The sequence below is a fragment of the Cetorhinus maximus genome, chromosome 13, assembly GCF_964194155.1.
Source record: "Cetorhinus maximus chromosome 13, sCetMax3.hap1.1, whole genome shotgun sequence".
NCBI lineage: Eukaryota > Metazoa > Chordata > Chondrichthyes > Lamniformes > Cetorhinidae > Cetorhinus > Cetorhinus maximus.
This window is the reverse complement of record NC_135891.1, coordinates 108,776,219-108,796,296: the sequence shown is the minus strand read 5'-3', so window position 1 is coordinate 108,796,296 and position 20,078 is coordinate 108,776,219. Positions and strand designations below refer to the sequence as shown.

At 45.3% G+C, this 20,078-nt stretch overlaps 1 protein-coding gene across 8 annotated transcripts in view; it reads left to right on the top strand.

The window, feature by feature from the left end:
* Positions 1-1,701: 1,701 nt before the first annotated feature.
* LOC144688934 (transducin-like enhancer protein 4) overlaps positions 1,702-20,078 on the top strand; it is a 200,474-nt gene continuing 182,097 nt past the window's right edge. For 4 of the 8 annotated variants that reach the window (XM_078555984.1, XM_078555980.1, XM_078555983.1 and 1 more), the window contains exons 1-2: positions 1,702-2,363; positions 4,962-5,059. In XM_078555984.1, the coding sequence (XP_078412110.1) occupies positions 2,340-2,363; positions 4,962-5,059 (122 nt within the window). In that variant the 5' untranslated portion in view covers positions 1,702-2,339. The remainder of the gene's footprint in view (positions 2,364-4,961; positions 5,060-20,078) is intronic. The other 4 variants (XM_078555982.1, XM_078555981.1, XM_078555978.1 and 1 more) reach the window with 1 other exon arrangement.

Here is a 20,078-nt window from a genome sequence, read left to right as displayed (position 1 = left end):
CTCTAAGACACTTCTTAAAACATACCTCTTTGACCAAGCTGTTTCTCACCTGACCAAATATCTCATGTGTATCGGTGTCATATTTTGTTTTATAATACTTCAGCGATGTGCTTTGGGACATCTTATTATGTTAAAGGCGCTATAGAAATATAAATTGTCGCTGCTGTTGCTATGAGAAGACAGCAATGTGATTAATACAATGATGCAGCTGTAGTGCCATTTACATCTGGACTGGATACCAGCCATCCTCCAGTATTTTCACCCAAGTGACCATTCTTCATGCTGAACCTTGACAGCGAGTATTGACAGGCCATTCAACCGTGAAGGGCATCGCAAGAAAGCCCAATCATCTCTGCACCTGACATCACACATGTGCAGCCTGCCAGCATGAGTTAGCGGCTATGAATCCGACGTGGCAATCTGGCTGATCTTTTCATCTGCCAGACCCCGGGGGTAATTTGACTATTTCAAGCGTGCAGCCTAACTGGGACTGGCTAGTTTGGGACAGATAAGGGGTTGCAACGTGGAACTTTCCTGTTTTGTGTGATTCAGTACCATACCGGGTTGGGGGGGGGTGTGGGGGCGGGATAAGAATGTGATTAAATAGTTACAGTGCCTGCTGCATAATCAACCTATTGTGGCAAGCATGTCCTTCCTTTCACTCACTGATCCTGGCTCAAGATTATCCACTGAGGCAATATTGCCCTTTAAAAGTAAATAGAGGAAATCGTGTAAATACATAAGCAAAATGGATTGCTCACCAGGGTTTTGTTTTTTTTCCCAAGGCCATCTTGTTGAATGTGAAATGCGTCCCTTGCTGAGGCTAGGAGGGAAATACACAATTTCCAGTTATTCTGAAGTCGGAACCATTTCTGGGAAAACATGGGCAGCAAGCAGACTATCCCACAGTCCCAGGAAAGATAGTGATGTGAGGCCTGCCAGGGCACCACACAGCAGCACCTAAACAGGTCACCCTGATGACCCCCTGCCTCCTATTGACCAAGTCCACCACCCCTTTTGTTCACAACTCAGCCTGCACCGTGTTCCATTCCGCTGCTGTTGCTTCAGAAAAAGCATTTAGATGTTAAATCTGTGTACCCTCTAATCATGGTGGAGACAGCTTTAAATCTGGGCATTTATGGTATATTTTCACTCATTAATCCAGCAATAGCAAAAAAAAAATGACTCCCTCAGTCCTAGCTACTTCAAAATGACAATCCTGTTAACGCGATTTTTTCTCTCTCTCTCTCTCTTTAATGCAAATCACAATGATTTGTTTGAGGCAGAACAGGACAGCCGCAGAATGTCTGTTCCTACTACACTATAATTAATCCGCCCTGGCAGTGGGCAGGGCCCCAGCCAGCTGCCCCACGTTACTTTGATTGACACCTCGCCCGGCCGTGGGGAGGGCGCGTGCGCGGCGGCCGGCGTTTCCCCCCCCCCCCCACCTCCCCTCCCCGTGGCTTGCCGGGACCTGTGGTTCGCCACCCCCCCTCCTCCCCCGGCTGGAGAACGGGCGCCGGCGGCCGGAGCGACTACAGGTCCCGGCGGCCCCCGCGCCGCCCGGGCTGTCATGCGGCGCCGGCCAATGGGCAGGCGGCTGGGTGCCGGATTGGCTGGCGGGCCAGGGTGACCTGACCGCCCCACGTGGGGGAGCCGGCGCCCGATTGGCTGGAACCTCCGGCTTGTGTGTATCCAATTGAGGGAATTCTCAAAGATGTTGCAAAGAGAGAGGGGAGGTTTGCAACAGTGAAGCCAGTGTTTTATTGAGTAAAAAAACGGGGCAGTTCTTGGAATATCATCCTTGATCAGATCATTTCTTCTTGAAGCATGAACTTTTTTTCGTGGAGGGGTTTTGTTCTTTCCTGTCTTGACACTTTCGATGGCTTCTGCTCCCTAAAGACGCCGCTTTAACTCCAGGCAGCAGCTTGGACTTTGTGACATTTTTTTTTTAAAGTTGGGGATCGTCAGTGGTGGACTGTGTGTGTTTGTTTCATGGACATCACAACATCGTGTTGTTCCTTTGTACAGCCCTGGATTTACCCCCAGCCCCGCGATCCGCGTCCGGAGCTGCCCTGGATTTCTTTGCTGACCTTTCTCCTGCGATGTGATCCGAGCTGAAGGGATGGTTTTGTGGTGAGAAACCGAGAACGCTCAGCTTCCAGTCTTGGGTGATGTTTAGAATCTGAAAATTACCACCGACGTTTATTGCATTTCTTCTCCCGGCTCTGTTCAGAAGTCATCGGGGAGACATCGCTGCGTGTGTGTGTGTGTGTGATTCCTTTTTGATTTTTGAAAACACCAGTGGGAGAGTAAGGAGAGAGGAATAGCATCCAAGGATGTATCCACAAGGCAGGCATCCCGTAAGTACCAGTTTACTCAACAACGTTGCAAATCATAGGCGAACGAGAGGGAAATAAACAGGTACATGGTGGTGTGTTATGGTCTCTGATATTCCTAACATGTCGATTTCTTGTCAATTTCTACCATTGTTAACATCAACGATACTTCCTAACATGGATCACACACCCAGACAGAATTAAATGAACTCATCAACCGTGGGGCAATCTATTATATATATATATATATTTTCCTTTCTGATCTTTGCGAGTTAGCGGTTGTCAAATGTGTTTTACGGTAGATGGCTGGAGGGCAAAACAGCTCTAATTTCCCCTTTCTAATTGAAAGAAGAATTGTGCTTTGTTGCTGAAGACTTGTCTGTTCAGACCTGCTTTAATTATTGGGGGGGGTGGGGGGGAGGGCTGGGACTTCCTAATCCCTGGACATTCAGATTCAGTGCACGACGTCGCTGATGATCTGAGCATCCTGCCCACGTCGCTTCATGCAAATACATTTCTTTTGAGGGGGTTGTTTGGGAGGTGGTCGGTGGGGGGGGTTGCTGATTTTATTTATAAACGCACGAAATTCCAGCAGGTGGCATTGGTTAGTGACATTTCCGCAGAGGTTTAGTTTATTTCCGTTTCTATCTCGAGTTAATCGCCTCGTCAGATGTGTCCAAAATATCGTAGAAAAATAACTTTTCATGCGCGGAATGTTACACGTGTAATGTTCAAGTTTTGGAAGCCAGCGCGGCGGTTTATTCCAAAGCGTCTATAGCGAGCAAACTGGACCCAATTCAGACGCTGGACCTGTAGCTGGAGATGATGTACAATGATAAAGCCATTAAGTCAATAAATCTGAGCAGAGTATTAAAGATGGGGGGGGGGGGGGGGGGGACATTTCGATTTAACTACATAAAATATTGGATCAGTGATTTGGATCAATAGAGCATTGTCTATAAATCCTTCAGGGAGATTGCCAACGAATTATAGGAAGGATGTGATTGCACTGGAGAAGGTGCAGAGGAGATTTACCAGGATGCTGCCTGGGCTGGTGGGTCTGAGCTGTGAGGAAAAATTAAATAGGCTGGGGTTGTTTTCCTTGGAGCAGCGACGGTTGAGAGGGGACCTGGTAGAGGTGTGTAAGATTATGAGGGGCATAGATAGGGTGGATAGGAAGGTACTTTTTCTATTAGTAGAGCGGTCAGTAACCAGGGGGCTAAGATTTAAGGTAAGAGGTAGAAAGAAGGCTAAGAGGGGAGTTGAGGAGAAATTTTTCCACCCAGAGGGTGATAGGAGTTTGGAATTCACTGCCTGAAAGGGTGGCTGAGTCAGAAACTCTCATAACACTTAAGAACTATTTAGACATTCACTTGCGTTGCCATAGCCTCCAGGCTATGGGCCAAGCGCTGAAAAATGGGATTAGTGTAGTCAGATCTTTGTTGACTGACGTGAATACGATGGGCCGAATGGCCTCCTGTTCTGTAGAAGTCTATGAGTCTATCACTGGAGTTGGTTCGCCAACTGTTGTGACACAGAGACCGAGTGTATGAGTTTTCTCCTGACACCTGGAGCACCTTATGCTGTATGTTGACTTTAAAGTAGAATTTGAGTTGTTTTTTTAAATATAAACCTTTCACCTTTTTTCCCATTATATGTAATAGGCCCAAACAATAGTTAAGTGAAATTGTGATCTAATTATCTTCTCTCCCTCATTCACACCCTCCCCACTTCTCACCAACACTCCTTTTCAGTTTGAAGCCACAGGCTGGAGTGCACAATAAAACTGGTGAGTTGGGGAGGGGGGCTGCAGCATGATGTCCTCCTGGAGAAGCGGATTGGGTGGGTGGGTTTGTATGCCAGGGCTTCACGCACTGACAGGTCCTCTTAAATTATATTGCCACTTTAGTGTTCATGGATTAGCTGGACCATTTTGCAGAAGTAGCTATACAAACTGCAGCCTTTTATCTTATCAGTGGTTGTAAGATGTGAAGACTTGTTATTCTGATGCCTCTCTCTCTCTCTCTCTCTCTCACACACACACACACAGACACACTCACACACAGTTTTGTTTACCAATTGCGATAGAATGAAAAATCTTAAGAACCATAGGATGTAGATCATAACTGCATGGGGTGTTTAAACATATTTTTTTAGTCAACCTGGCCACTTCAGCTGTGGCTCAGTCGGTAACGCACTCGGCTCTGAATCACAAGGTTCTGGGTTCAAGACCCGCACTAGGACTTGAGCACAAAATCAAGGCTGATGCTCCAGTGCAGCACTGAGGGAGTGTTGCACAGTCAGAGGTGCTGTCTGTTGGATGAAACATTAAACTGAGGCACCATTTGCCTACTCGGGTGGATGTAAAAGATCCATTCCTAAGAAATCCTCTGTGTCATGGACAATTTTTATCCCTCAATCAACATCACAAAAAAAAACCCAGATTATCTGATTATCGCATCGCTGTATGTGGGAGCATGCTGTGTGCAAATTGGCTGCTGCATTTCCTACATCACAACAGTGACTATACTTCAAAAGTACTACTTTGGTTGCAAAGTGCTGCGAGGCATTTGGTGGGTTGCGAAGGCGCTATATAAATGCAAGTCCTTCTTTCTTTTACAGGCACCTCATCAGCCTGGACAGCCATTTAAGTTTACAGTGGTGGAGACATGTGATCGCATCAAGGAAGAATTTCAGTTCTTGCAGGCACAGTATCACAGGTAAAATGATTACTGAATACAGTATCAATGTTGCAAGTGAGACTGATTCCCCTCGGAGCTGATCGAAGCAGGTTCAGGTTCCATGTTGTTCATTTATTTTACAAAAAATCTTCAGTTTAACCATTTTGCCTTTCAAAAATGAGGGTTCACCTTTTGAATTGGAAACATGCCAAGTTCTTTTGTGACGGGAATGTCCCCACGGAGATCAAAACAATCTGGAAATGTTAAACACACAAAATAATAGAGAAAATGTTGCAAATGCAGTCAGTAGCCGAAAAGCTCGGTTAATATTTTAATTGTTGACGCACCTCACAATGGTTCAAATCAAGGTTCTGAACCTAAAGCCATCCAGAGTCAAGGTTGCAGATGCTGACAACCTTGTTTTGAAAAATAAAAACGAAAAACCCCTGGCAATTTGGCCAGATAAGCTACAAGAATCTGACACAGCTTCACGTTCTGTGGAATAACGTTGCAGATACTTTTTAAAGGGTGTTTAGTACTTTAAGATCCCATCGATGTTGCATAAATAGCAGAGGGGAGACGGTGGCATACAAACATATGAATTAGGAGCAGGAGTAGGCCATTCGGCCCCTCGAGCCTGCTCCGCTGTTCAATAAGATCATGGCTGATCTGATTGTAACCTTCAACTCCACATTCCTGCCTACCCCCGATAACCTTTCACCCTTTATTAACCAAGAATCTATCGAGCTCTGCCTTAAGTTTACAGTGGTGGAGACATGTGATCGCATCAAGGAAGAATTTCTGCTGCCGTTTGAGGAAGAGAGTTCCAAAAACTCACGACCCTCGTCTTTTGTCTTAAATGGGTGACCCCTTCATTTTAAACAGTAACTCCTAGTTCTAGGTTCTCCCACAAGAGGAATCATCCTTTCCACATCCACCTTGCGAAGACCTGTGGTGTAGTGGTAGTGCCACTGGACTAGTAATCCAGAGACCCATAGAACTATCTTAGATTTGCTGTAAAAACTCATCTCATTCACTAATTTCCTTGAGGGAAAGGAAATCTGCTGGCCTATGTGTGGTTGACTCTTAACTGCCCCCCTGAAATTGACACTCAGCTCAAGGGAAATTGGGGATGGGCGGCAAGTTCTGGCCCTGCCAGTGACACCCACATCCCGTGAAAGGAAAAGAGTTGATGTGGAAAAAATAATTGAATCTGGAATTTGTTCTCTTCTGTTATAAGTGAGGAACAGTAGCTTGGTTCGATCGCTCACCGTCTACCCTGGGTCACAGGGTTGTGGGTTCAAGCCCCCAAGACAGTGTAATCTAGGCTAACACTCCAATATAGTTCTAAGCAATTGCTTTCTTGGTGATTCCATTCTCATGAAGGAGATGTTCAACTGAGGTCCTGTCTGCTGTTCACTGATTTATGTGGGTGACAGCTTTTCATTTATACTGTGCCTTTAACTCAAAAGAGTGTCCCAAGCTACTTTTTTGAATGGTTGCAAGGAAAGTGGATGCTTAGCCAGAAATGAAGAGGCTAGGAGAGGTGACCAAGGGCTTGGCTGATGAGTTGATTTTTAAAGGGGACAAAAATATCACACGACTGCGGTGAAAGAGCAGGGAAGTGGGACAAATTAGCCATCAGCACAGGCACAATGGGTTGAATGGCCTCCCTAAGTGCCACATGGGGACTAGGGGACAAAGGTGTAAGGTTTTGGGCGAGAGATGCTGAGAAGGTGTGAGGAGGAACTTTTTAACGCAGGGAGTGGTAATGACCTGGAACTCGTTGTCTATGAGTGTGATGGATGCGGAGCCAATGAATGATTTCAGAAGGAAAATTGGGTGGGCACTTGAAAGAAATAAACTTGCAGGGCCACGTGGAGGAATGGGACTGACTGGATTGCTCTACAGAGAGCTGGCAGGGACTCGATTGGCAAATGGTCGTCTTCTGTGTCGCTACGATTCTGTGGGAGGTGGAGAGAACTTTACAGAGCTAGTAATTGAAAGCGAAGTGCTTTGAAATATCTGAGATGTTGTAAGCTGCAATATTAATGGAAGATGGAGGCTTTCCTTCTCAATATGTTGGGGGTAGATTTAAATTATCTGACCCTTGGCTGAAAATCATAATCCTCACTTATCACAAGGATCTCAACAAAAATCTAATGGCGGGCAAGTGGAATGTTGATATTACATCTGTTGAAACTGAATAAAACACCTTGTGGTACAGTTCTGGGCTCTGCTTTGCCAAATTTGGAGAGAACGTTCTGAGCTGTACGCTTCTGGGATGAATTTGGGGTAGTTATAGGTTTGCCACTGATGTTGGGAGTAAGTTGAGGTGCAAAATTGGAACCATTTAATGGCAAATGCTGCAGAGTAAAGGTTGAAGTGCAATTCGAATTATAGAAGGAGGCCATTCAACCTGTTGTCTGTGCTGACTCTTCAGAGTAATCCAATTCATCTCACCGCCCCTGCTCTTTTCTCATAATGCTGCAGATTATTTTTGTCTTTTTTTCAAGTATATATCCAATCCCTCTTTGAAAGTTACTATTGAAACCATTTCAGGCAGTGCATTCCAAATCGTGACACCTTAGTGCATAATAAAATTCCTCCTCGTTTCCTCTCTGGCTCCTTTGCCAACTTTGTGTTCCCTGGTTACTGGCCCTCCTGACAGTGGAAACAATTTCAACTTATTTACTTTCTCAAAAAAAAACCATCATAATTTTGAACATGTCTATTAAATCTCCCCGGAAGGTTCTCTGCTCCAAAACAATAATACTAGTGCCTCTGGTCTCACCCAAGCTTTCACAATAGTGCATTGATGTCAGTACACTAAAAATGCCCAGTGACAGCACAGTATAAAACACTCCGAGCTCTGCTTTCATGGTTGATCTGAACCTCCTTGATTGGATTACTGTGTTGTAATTCCCTGACAAGCATCCATTATCCGCTATTTATTTACAGCTATTTGTGGCTGCCATAAACTTATTCAGAGTAGATTTAACCAGTTCACTGCTGAATTCTCTTTTTTTTTATATGCAGTGGGCTTGTGAGTTTGCACCGCTTATTGTGAAACAAGAGAGTTCACTGTAGGGTTGCTGTAAGTAGCAATTGTTCAGACACTTTATATGGGGTGGACGGTGGCAAAGGTGCACACTGCTTTCGTACTGCTGGTAGCACCGGGTGCCAACATGTGGCTCTGGTGCTGCAACTGAAAAACAAGCTCATGGGAGTGGAAAAACAGGTCTGTCCGTCCCCACCCCCCAGACCTTTCCAGCCTGGTTCAATCCCAGTGAGTTTACTTTGGGGTTGTGGTTAGGGCTGTGTGTCGGGAGCTGGCAGATGCCCTGGCACGTCATGAGAGCTGGCATTGGTTTGTACTGCAGAGACCTGTTTACTCTCTGAAGGCTGATTTCCGATAGAAGGTGGCAGGGACCTGACACTTGAGCGGTGTAAATGGTGAGCTATGCCATCCTATGCCAGTGTGAGCCTTTGATACCAGCTGTATGTTCCTGTACCCAGATTGACTTGCGACGCTTGAGTTGGCTCTCGCTTTCTGATGGTGGAGCAAGGAAATTATTAACAGGTTTTAAATGACCCTTGCTGCACGTGATTAGACAGAATATTCTTCTGGAACTATTAGGATTACCGTGAATAGGGTTACTGGTTTGTGGTTTTCAGTGAGAGATGGGAAGATAAACATCAGCAAAAAAGATAATTCCTGGATTGCTCTGTAACTAAAAACAAAACTTCACTTATTTAGTCACCATAACCCAATGACCCTGATGATAAGAAATAGTTACCTCTTTACTTAGAAGCCAACATTTCTTGCTTTCAGTGAGAAGTGGATCAAACTGCAGAATTTCCCAAAATGCCTATTTTTTAAAAAATCCAATAAATTCAAAATAAAATTTGATTTATTCCAGTCAGGTAAAGCAATGGTCCTGGAGACCAGTGGAAGACTGGCTGAAGGATGGTTTGAGCCTAGTTTGACAGCTTTGTGGGTCTCCTTGAGTGACAGTGCCTCAGTGCATGAAGTTGCAGACTCCGATGATATTTGTCACATCAACACATGTGGGGCTTTTACCTAAACAGCACAAAATCTTAGGCAGTGGTGGGTGGTCCTGAGTGGGCAGGTGGTGGCATGGTGAAATCCAAGCCCCAGTCTCTAACCGGGCACTGATTTTTGAGGGTTAAATAATGCCAGCCAGTAGATAAATAGATGATATAAGCAATTATCCCTCTGAGTGACAATCAGCATATGTCCATTTCCAGCTACTCGAATTGAAAAATCACAGTTCCCAACCTTCACTCTGCTTCCTTTGTTCTGTGCAAGTGACTGGGCTGACTACCAACCAATCTGCTTTGACTTGTAAATAGTATGTTTAGCAAGCCTTTCGCCTGAGATTTTTTTTTCACATCCTTGCCTTTCTTTGCTCCACCATTGACAGCTGTGCCTTCCCGAGCTGTGCAATTGCCTCCCTAAATCTTTGCACCTCCCTCGCACTCTCACTCATGCTCTCTTTCTCTCTCCCTCTCTGTATGCGTCTCTCTGTCCTTATTTAAGATGCTCATAAAACTTTGACCAAGCATTTGATCACCCATCCTAAAGTATTTTTCTTTGGCTTGGTGTCAATTCTTATTTGATTTATGGCCCTGTGAAGCACCTTGGGATGGTGATGAAGTCTTTAACAGACTTCATATAAATGCAAATTGTTGTTGTAGTAAAGAACATGCTAGCAGACCTCCCTTGGTATTGCTTGTGGTGTGCTGGAGGATATCTTGTTTTATAACTATAGGCAAGTTGTGCCTGTAATGTGCAGTTGTATTGTTAGATCCACTGATATATGATGACTTGAGTCAAATTCCGTCAAACTGAAATTATGTAGAATTTATAGCACCAAAAACAGGCCATTTGGTCTGACTGGTATGTGCAATGTTTTTGTTGCACGTAAGCATTCTTCCACCCTGCTTCACCTCAGCCTATCAGCATAGCCTTCTATTCCTTTCTCCCTCAACTAGCAGCCCCTGAAGTGTTTATCTGCGCCAGGGATCCTGTTACAGGAAGCTCAAGACTTAGTAAATTACTAGAAGATCTTCCATAGCTCACAGTGAGTCAGAAGATTGTCTAAAAGTGTAACATCTGCTGTGATGATAAATATGATGATAGCCAAATGGCAGCTACATGAAAAGCTATATGCAAGGCTTTTAATGCATTGCAAATTGTGAAGCCACCAAGTTGTTTGATCCGCTAAGTTGGGTGTTCAAAATCCTTTTTTGTTCCCGCTCTGTCCTGGAAAAGATTTGCTTTTCTGCATTCCTTTGTTTATCTGGCATCCAATAGGATAAGAGAGCGCGTGCACGTGCTCACACACACAGACACAGACACATACACTATAAATATATATATATAAAACTGTCTGCTCGCTGTTTTACTCTGCAGGGGTTCTCTCACCTAGTTGCAACTCGGTGACCCAGTGCAGTATAGTACCCTCGGTCAGGGGCATGATTGAGTTCAGCTTTAATGCCAAATAACCTGTTGACCATTCGTTGTCTAGACCGTACTGTTAAACATGGCTACACGAGCTCACATCAGTGTATTCAATGAGCAGCTGAGCCACACGCTGGGAGAGTTGCCCCCTGTCTGTGCTAATCTTGGCCTGCCGGCAGCCAGGCAGCTATCGCTGGCCCTGTGCGTCCTGTCTTGGAGACGGGAAAGCTGGCATGAGCCCCTGGCTCTGATTACCAGGCAGTGAGCCCTGCCGGAACAATGGGCACGTGTGCCTTTCGGGGAGGACAGGGGCAAGGCCTGGCCATGAGACCCTCGCAAAGAATGGGCACTTGGGTGGGTCCAGTGCCCACCTAAATGTACCCCATCGCGCTCAGTAGGGGAGGTGAGGAGCCCATTTGGAAGGCAAGCTGGACATAATATGTTTAGTGCTAGTGAAAACTGAATTACACATCACTTCCCCACCCAGCTCAACACAATCTGGGCAGGGGATGTTTGCAATAAGCCTCCAGTGTGTGCGAAAGGGAACTGAGAATGCAGAGTGCGAGAGGACATTAAAGTTTCATGTTCAGTTAGAACGGAAATAAGTGGTGCCATGCATTCTCAAAGCACTCTGTGTGTTGACAGGTTATTTATGAGCTAGTCCAATGATAAAGAGACAGGCGGGTGTGTGTGTGAGAGAGCAAGAGAGAGAGAATTCACCGTGTTGTCCAAAGCACCCTAATTAGGTTTATTTTCTAAGTATGATCAACTTGCCTTGAGAAAAATAGGATTAAAATTGCACTGATTTGGCAGAGTAATAAAAAGCAAAGTATGAGTGTCAGAACTAAAGATGCTGAACATTTGCCCCAGCAGATGTTTTCTGCTTTAATCTCAAGCAGCAGGAAGTGACATATGCCCTGTGTTAACAGCTTTGGCTCTTTAGAAAGCATTGCCAGTGAATGCTCAACAGTCCAGACTACTGAGGGAATGCCAGCGAATACAGTTAAAGGGGGTGGGGGGGTGCTAATCAGTTCCCAGCTAATTTTGAAGGAGGGGTTGGTGGAAGACATTTTTAAGCAATGGTCGAAGTGCTGTAAAGTTATATTGTCTGATCGTGCACTATGCACCAGTCTCAAATCGCAGGTTAGAGTAAACGTTTTAAAGGTACCTGTTCTCTCAAAGCAATGCAGTGCGTCTGTTTTCCAAAACGATATCATTGTAGGTGAGTTTCTTTCTGAGCGATATTCCCACCATATTTAGATCAAATTTCCTCCATCCATATTGTCGCTTCTCCTCTCATTCTTCCTCTCCCCAGGATGTTAGTCTTCCCTGAAGTTAAACGTGCAACAGGTCAAATATTTACCCTTCAACTGTGAACCTAAACAAGCAGAGTTGTTGGGGGCATCGTGTGATCATTGCTCACGTTCCCGCAACAGCTACTGGATAGCAAACTGAAATGGCAACACCCCCCCCCACCTGTTTATTTATGAGAGTGTTGAGGCCGCTGGTAATATCCTGTAACACTGCCACAAGACTGTAGTGGAATCGTCCCAGATTCGCACAAAGTGCGGTAGCGGGCGGGAAGAAATCCTTCTGCCCGCCGGCCACAATGGCGGGTTTTTGCTCCGTATCGTCCATTCCCACCTCATTAATTATGCAACCACAGGAAACATGCCATTTCGCCGGCAGGTAGCTTCTGATTTGCCCACCGCGCCGTTACCTCACCGCTTCCTCACGCAGGACACCGTATTTAACCTGCAGCCGCGTGCACTCTTCTCAATACTTGCTCCAGTGAAGACATGGCCCCAAAAGCCAAGAAGAGTGCAGCCCCCCGCCCCCCCGATTCAGTGACACATCCCTGGGATGATTTGAGGCCCCCTGTCATGTCCTCTGACCCCGCTCTGGCCGCAGGAGGCCCATCAGTCTCACCACTCCGGCTTGGGAGGCGGTGGCCGAGTTGGTCAGTGCCAATGCTGCACACAAGAGGTCGGCCATCCAGTGCAGAAAATGGATGAATGATCTCATCCGAGCTGCTAGGGTAAGGCAATCACCTTATCACACTAAACTCACACACTCACAAGGCCATCACACATTCATTGGCATCTCACTCACTGACAGCTCAAGGGACATCACCACTCATTCTCTCTCTCACACACACCCTCACATCACCATCTGGCCTCATCTCCTCTGGAGACTGCCTCCTCAGCCTTCACCATCTTGAGGCCACTTACACAGATCAACATGTGTCCCCCATACACACCCTGGTATACCCCCCTTCCCCAGTCCAGCCCTCGCCCTGCAGCCTCTTCCCTTGCCTGAGGCCACTTCTTCCCATTCCCCAAGTAAACCACGGCCCTGCAGCCATTGAAAAGCTACCCCCACTTTACGGCTGGTCTGGTTGGTAGAGACCTGCCTGTGAGCCCCCCTAAAAGTGATGCGGTTCTGCCTGTGAAGCCTGGCGCTGATGACTGCGAGTGCTGCCTGAAGCAAGGTAGGCAAACAAACCTCAAAATCCCCAACAAAGTGCAACTCGCCAGGTGCATGCCGCTTATGTACAGTTGTGAAACAAGTCAGCGTGCAGTCACACAGTGCCCAGATGATCCAGCGTGGGGGGGATGATTCCGGTGAGCAGGACTTATAAAGAGATGTTAAAGTATTGAAACTAGATTCCTGTTGTGGGAAACATGGCCCGCTATCGGCGGCTGAAGCGGGCAATCGCAAACTGGATTCACAATGGCATGAAACCGATTTTTGGCCGCCTTGCCATATTGTACCCTGCCGCCCCCCCCACCACCCGCCATGATACCCAACACCAACCGGGCCAGAAAATTCCGGCCTGTGAATTGAACATAGAACCTTCTGGTTTGCATTGCTCAGTTATGCACTGGACTTTCCAACTGAACAATTTGGGGAAACAGATCTTTGTTATTTTCTCCTCTTACCACTTTCCGGGACCCCTCCCAATTATCTGCTCCCTCTTCTCCACCAACCATGCTTCAGAGATCTTGTTTCTGCCAATGCTGCTTATGAACCAGTTGTTAGGAGGTGGACTATTGACAACATAATGGCATGACTCGCCCTCGAGCTTATCCTTTCCCCCTTATGGGTAAGCGTTTGACCTGAGTCTCTCTGTGGTCATAAACCCATTGTATGGCTCGGAGTATTGCAGAGCTCCAATCTCCTTCAGCTGAAAACGAATGGCTTTGCCTGGGAGCATTTCAGCCTTTTAAAAACGATTGCCAGCATTCTACTTTTTCAATGTATTTAGCAGCATGTGGAAGAGCGCATAGGTCACTAAGAATTATGAAGCTATTGGTTACTCTTGCATGCTCTGAGACAGTGTTGTAACTAAAATGGAATTTTTTTTATTCATTCGTGGGATGTGGGCGTTGCTGGCTGGGCCAGCATTTATTGCCCATCCCTAGTTGCCCTCGAGAAGGTGGTGGTGAGCCGCCTTCTCAAACCGCTGTAATCCATGTGGTGTAGATACACCCACAGTGCTGTTAGGGAGGGAGTTCCAGGGTTTTGATCCAGCAAGATTGAAGGAACAGCAATATATTTCCTAAGTCAGGATGGTGAGTGGCTCTGTTGACACTGTTATCGACAATGATACTTATCTCTTAAATTATTAGAAACAAGAATTTCTAGGGGAAAACAAGATCCATTGAATTCGTCTTCTAATTCCTGATAGTCAATTGATAGAACAAGAATGAAGTTGCTGACTAATCATACCAAACAATCTATTAATTATCTCACTATATGAACGTATATTATTATTGAGAAATCAGATGATGGGCGTAGATCCAATTGCAGATGATAGGGCCAGAAAATATCATCCTGTCTATTAGGCTGGCCCCATCCTGAGGCCTGTGGAACCTTTCCCACTGATAGGACATTTCCTAATAATTTGAGGACAATATTTCCTCTCCTTGTTGGATGCTGAGATTTGCCAGGGTGTCATGAAGCTACAACAATATGGAAAGGAAGGACCACAGGCCTGTATCACCCAAAGAGCCATAGGCTGCTTTAGTGGTGTGTGTGATCAGCACCCTCTGTTTTTTTCTTCCTTCGCTGAGTCCAGGTGACCTTTTGCACTCAAGCTTGAACGCAAGAAAGTCCAGCCTCGCTGTCTCCCAAGAGGGCTCAGGAATCCAGAAAAATAGCAGGAGCCAACTCAGAAAAAGAAAAATCCTTCCCGAAACCAATTGTGGAAACTCCAGGAGGCTGCGTTACCCCTCCCCCCTACCCCCCCCACCACCCATCAAGACTGCAAAGTGTGGGATGGAAGACTGGGAAAATTATTTCCTGAAATCAGGAAATAAAGGCTAAATCATGCCCAGCTTGGCTTACAAAAGCCTGTGGCTTGTCAGAAGAAAGGAAGGTGAGGCACCTTCCAGTTTTCGGGCCCTAGGGAGGAACATGGGTCTAGGTAACGCCTCTGACCCAACCTCCTGTAGTTCCCAAAGCACTTAATGTTCCATGACATACTTCTGAAGCATATCGTCACTGTTATAATGTAGGAAACGTGGCAGCTTATTAGAGTTAAAAATGAGTCAGCCTTGTGTGGATGCAGGGTTTAAAGGAATGTATAGGGTGGATTACTCAAAAGTTAGACAGGAATGCTCTGAGGATCAGTGATTATAGAGATAATAGAATGTAGACAGCACTCAGGACTAGGATTAAGATACAAAGTTGGTAAGACCTTGGTCTTTCAATTTACACCTAACCCAATTATGTAGCATTGGTAGCCAGGTTTCATGAACTGGCTGCAGCTGGAGCTACATTATTAGGCATCTGGTTTTATTCATGTGTATTTCTTTAAAGAAAAGTTTAGTAAAATCTAGAATTACTTGGCTAAGTGAGTTCAGCCACAGAGCCTGCTGACAGTAAATTGTAGATGATTATGTAGGTCAGTTCTAGCTTTATGTTTGTTTCCATGTAATAATTTATACAAGTTTCAGATTTAACCTTAGCATCTCTTGTGGGCCTACTTCTTGGATGTGGAAATTCAGAATCCCCTAATTCCCTTCAAAAATGCATGGTTTATACACGCATCCATCACCAATCTCCCTTGTCTGAGGCTGAACTGGGCCACTCGCAACTTATATGATGCTGAGAATAGCTTCTGGCTACATATGTGCCCCATATCTAAAACCGCTTGCTACCATTTCCATAACATCGTCCATCTCTGAACCTGCCTCAGCTCATCTGCTGCTGAAACCTTCGTCCGATGATTTGTTACCTCTGGACTTGGCTACTCTAATGCTGTCCTGCCTGGCCTCCCATTTCTCCCCTACGTTCCCATAACTTGAGCTCATCCAAAACTCTGCTTCCTGTACCCTAACTCACGCCAAGCCATATTCGCCCATCGCCCCTGTGCTCACTGAGCTACTTTGGTTCTCCCGGCAATGCCTCAATTTTAAAATCCTTATTCTTGTTTTCATATCCCTCCATGGCCTCACTTCTCCCTATATCTATAACCCATCTCTAACCCTGCATCACCCCACCAAAGACTTCCTCTGCTATCCAATTCTGGCCTCTATACATATGTGATTTTCCATCGCTGCACCATTGCAGTTGTGGCCAGGCCCCAAGGGCTGCAATTACTCTGTGCCTCTAAACCTCTCTCGTCTTGTTGAAACTCTTTCGAGTTATCAACAGTCACAGATTGCAACTCTTTCGAGTACAATCACAGTTCTTGGTTTCCGGGAGTAGGACATGAACCCACAACCCTCTGATTCAAAGGCGAGGGTGCTATGAACTGAGCCACAGCTGACACCTCCTCGTCTTGTTGAAGATGCACCTTAAAATCTACCTCTGTCTGTCTTAATATCTCCTTATATGGCCTGGTGTCAATGGTGTCAAATCTTTTGTTTGATATTGCTGCTGTGACAGTGCACCTGCAAAGTGCCTTGGAATGCGCTCACTTCGTTAAAGGTGCTAGATAAATCCAAGTGGTCAAATCAAAATTCTGATATATGTTAATGAAAACCATTGTGCGTTTACCCACATAACAACAGTGACTGCACTTTTCAAAAAAAAAAGTAATTCATTGGGTGCAAAGTGCTTTAAGAAATCCCTATGACATGAAGAATTGCTATTTAAATGCAGTATCTAAAGCAAACAATTAAAACCAGCCACAGTTAAGTAGGATAATGCTCTGTGCAAGGGTGATAATCACAATGGGGGAGGCATGTGTTTAAGGCCCATCTTTAGCCAGTGTCTAAGCCGTGTGGTATGGGAAGGTGTAGAGTGGACACGGGGCATCTCCAAGGAAAGCGAAAGGATAAAGGCAAAATACCGCGGATGCTGGAAATCTGAAACAAAAACAAAAAATGCTGGAAAAACTCAGCAGGTCTGACAGCATCTGTGGAGAGAAAGACAGAGTTAACGTTTCGAGTCCGTGTGACTCTTCATCAGAGAAGAGAAAGGAGTATCAGAGGGAGTTTCACCTCTTTTTCTATTTTTATTTAGTTCTGTTGAAGAGTCATATGGACTCGAAACGTTAACCGTGTTCCTCTCCGCAGATGCTGCCAGACCTGCTGAGTTTTTCCAGATATTTTTATTTTTGTTTTGGGTTTCCAGCATCCGCAGTTTTTTTGCTTTTATCAGAGGGCAGAATTGTACTTAGGAAGTCCCTGTAGTTCCAGGGTCTGGCTATAGGTGGCATTTGCAATGGTGGGGGCAGGGAGGAAGGTACCCACACTTCTAATTGTAGAGGTCATCAAACCAACCAGATAAATAGGAAGGGAAGAAAAATTCTGTGAAATTGGACAAAGAAATCTCCTTTAAAAACGTATTTAAAATGGTAGCGTTAATCCCACTGTAAGTCCACACATTTATCATTGGCTTGCTAAAATTCAGATAGTTGATAACACTGTGGACACTCCTACCCAACACAATTGACCTGAATATGCAAGAATTCTAGCCTGCAAGCTATAAATTCCTAATGATCATGCTCCTTTTAAAAATGCGCATGGTCAATTGCTGTTTTAGAGCCCAAGGCTATTGGGTAGAGAAAGAGGCCTTAGCTGAGCTGTTTGGTAAGTGATCTGAGACATTGTTGACTTGTGGCTATTTTTGGGCTGTAAAAAATTGATAATGAGGTGTGACATTTAACTGGCCCAAAGCCATGGGTTTCAGTTGTTCTGGAGTGCTGGGGGAGGAACCGGGTGGATAGATTTGCAACACAAAGGTTACTGCTTCCTGTAGTGCGGCGGCTCTGGGTAGATTTGTCTGGGTTAGGGTTAGGGTTAGGAAAAACCCCCCTCCAGACATCTGTCAGCATCTGAAAAGATTAAAAAGTGGGTTAACGTTTTTGGGCATGGTCCCTTTGCCAGAACCCAGAGATCCAGTCCAGTCTGAAATGTATTGTACCGTCTACTCTTTCAACAGCAACAACAAAATCGTTTATTATGGCAAAGATGCTATATAAACGTAATGTTCCAAGGTGCTTCAACGAGCATTATTAAAACATAATACCAAGCCACCAATAAGGGAGGTGGTGGCATAGTGGTATTGTCATTGGACTAGTGTTCCAGAGACCCAGGGTAATGCTCTTGGGACCCGGGTTCGAATCTCACCACGGCAGATGGTGATATTTGAATTCAATAAAAATCTGCAATTAAAAGCCTGATGATAACCATGAAACCAATGCCAATTGTCACCCACCTAATGTCCTTTAGAGAAGGAAATCTGCTGTCCTTACCTGGTCTGGCCTACATGTGATTTCAGGCAATGTGGTTGATTCTTAAATGCCCTTTGAACAGGGTAATAGACACTGGCCTAGCCAGTGATACCCAAATCCATGAACGAATAATAAAAAAAAGGTTGCTGACCAAAAACTTTGAGTGTCTTAAAGGAGAAAATATGTCATCTACCCAGCTTTTGATTCCTCTGGGAATCTCTCCCTAAATCACATTATCACAATGCTGCAGTATGAAGGCATAGTGATATTGTCACTGGACTAGTATTCCAGGGACCCAGAATCGCGCTCACACCTGATGACTACCCGTGAGCAGCACAGCCTTGCAAACCTCTGATGTATACTGAATTGTTGATTTATGAGTTGGTTGTCTGTCCCTTCCCCATAAAACTCTATTAATATCCTACTGTGCCACAGATATTGAACCTGCTTCCTTTATGTAGCATAACAACCACCATACGACCTCTCTTCGTAACCCCTTCTATGTAGTCAGACCGCCCATTTGACATTGTTATGAACGAGTCACAATTTCCTCAAATTCAGCACTAAAAAGACTCTAGGTGCTTTTATTGGTCCCGACACCAATTCCACACCCTTGCTCCGTTCCGTTCTGCCGGCACACTTGCATGGGCTGAACCTTATCTCACAGAACTTTGGCTTCCTGCTTAACCCAGATTAGTTTCCTTTCCACAGCCTAAGACTGCTTTATGTTGACCGCTGCAATGCTCCCTGTCTCCTTCACTGCTGAGCTTTTATCCATACTATCCTGTCTCCAAATCTCTCCACTGCCACCTCTCCCACCTCTCACCCTATTTGTAAAAGACCCTTTGGCTTTATATCCGCCTACTACGCCCATGGTCCTCCTGACTCTACTCTCATGTATTCACACTTTACCTCGTTGGTCACTTAAAGTCTCTGAAACTCCCTCCCTAAACCTTTCAATATCTGCCCATTTTAAAAACCTACTTGATATGCAGATTTTTGACCAAGCAGCACCTTCTCAGGATGGCAGCCGGTGACTAGTGGAGTTCTGCAGGGGTCAGTGTTGGGACCACAACTTTTCATTTATACATTAATGATCTAGATGAAGGAACTGAGGGCATCCTGGCTAAGTTTGCAGATGATACAAAGATAGGTGGAGGGACAGGTAGTATTGGGGAGGCAGGGAGGCTGCAGAAGGATTTGGACAGGTTAGGAGAATGGGCAAAGAAGTGGCAGATGGAATACAACGTGGGGAAGTGTGAGGTCATGCACTTTGGTAGGAAGAATAGAGGCATGGACTATTTTCTAAATGGGGAGAGAATTCAGAAATCTGGAGTGCAAAGGGACTTGGGAGTCCCTTGTTAACTTGCAGGTTGAGTAGGTAGTTAGGAAGGCAATGCAATGTTGGCATTTATTTCAAGAGGACTAGAATATAAAAGCAGGGATGTGCTGCTGAGGCTTTATAAGGCTCTGGTCAGACCACATTTAGAATATTGTGAGCAATTTTGGGCCCCGTACCTCAGGAAGGATGTTCTGGCCCTGGAGAGGGTCCAGAGGAGGTTCACGAGAACGATCCCAGGAATGAAAGGCTTAACATATGAGGAACGTTTGAGGACTCTGGGTCTATACTCGATGGAGTTTAGAAGGATGAGGGGGGATCTGATTGAAACTTACAGAATACTGAAAGGCCTGGATAGAGTGAACGTGGGGAAGATGTTTCTATTAGTAGGAGAGACTAGGACCTGAGGGCACAGCCTCAGAGTAAAGGGAAGACCTTTTAGAACAGAGATGAGGAGAAACTTCTTTAGCCAGAGAGTGGTGAATCTATGGAATTCATTGCCACAGAATGTTGTGGAGGCCAGGTCATTGAGTGTATTTAAGAC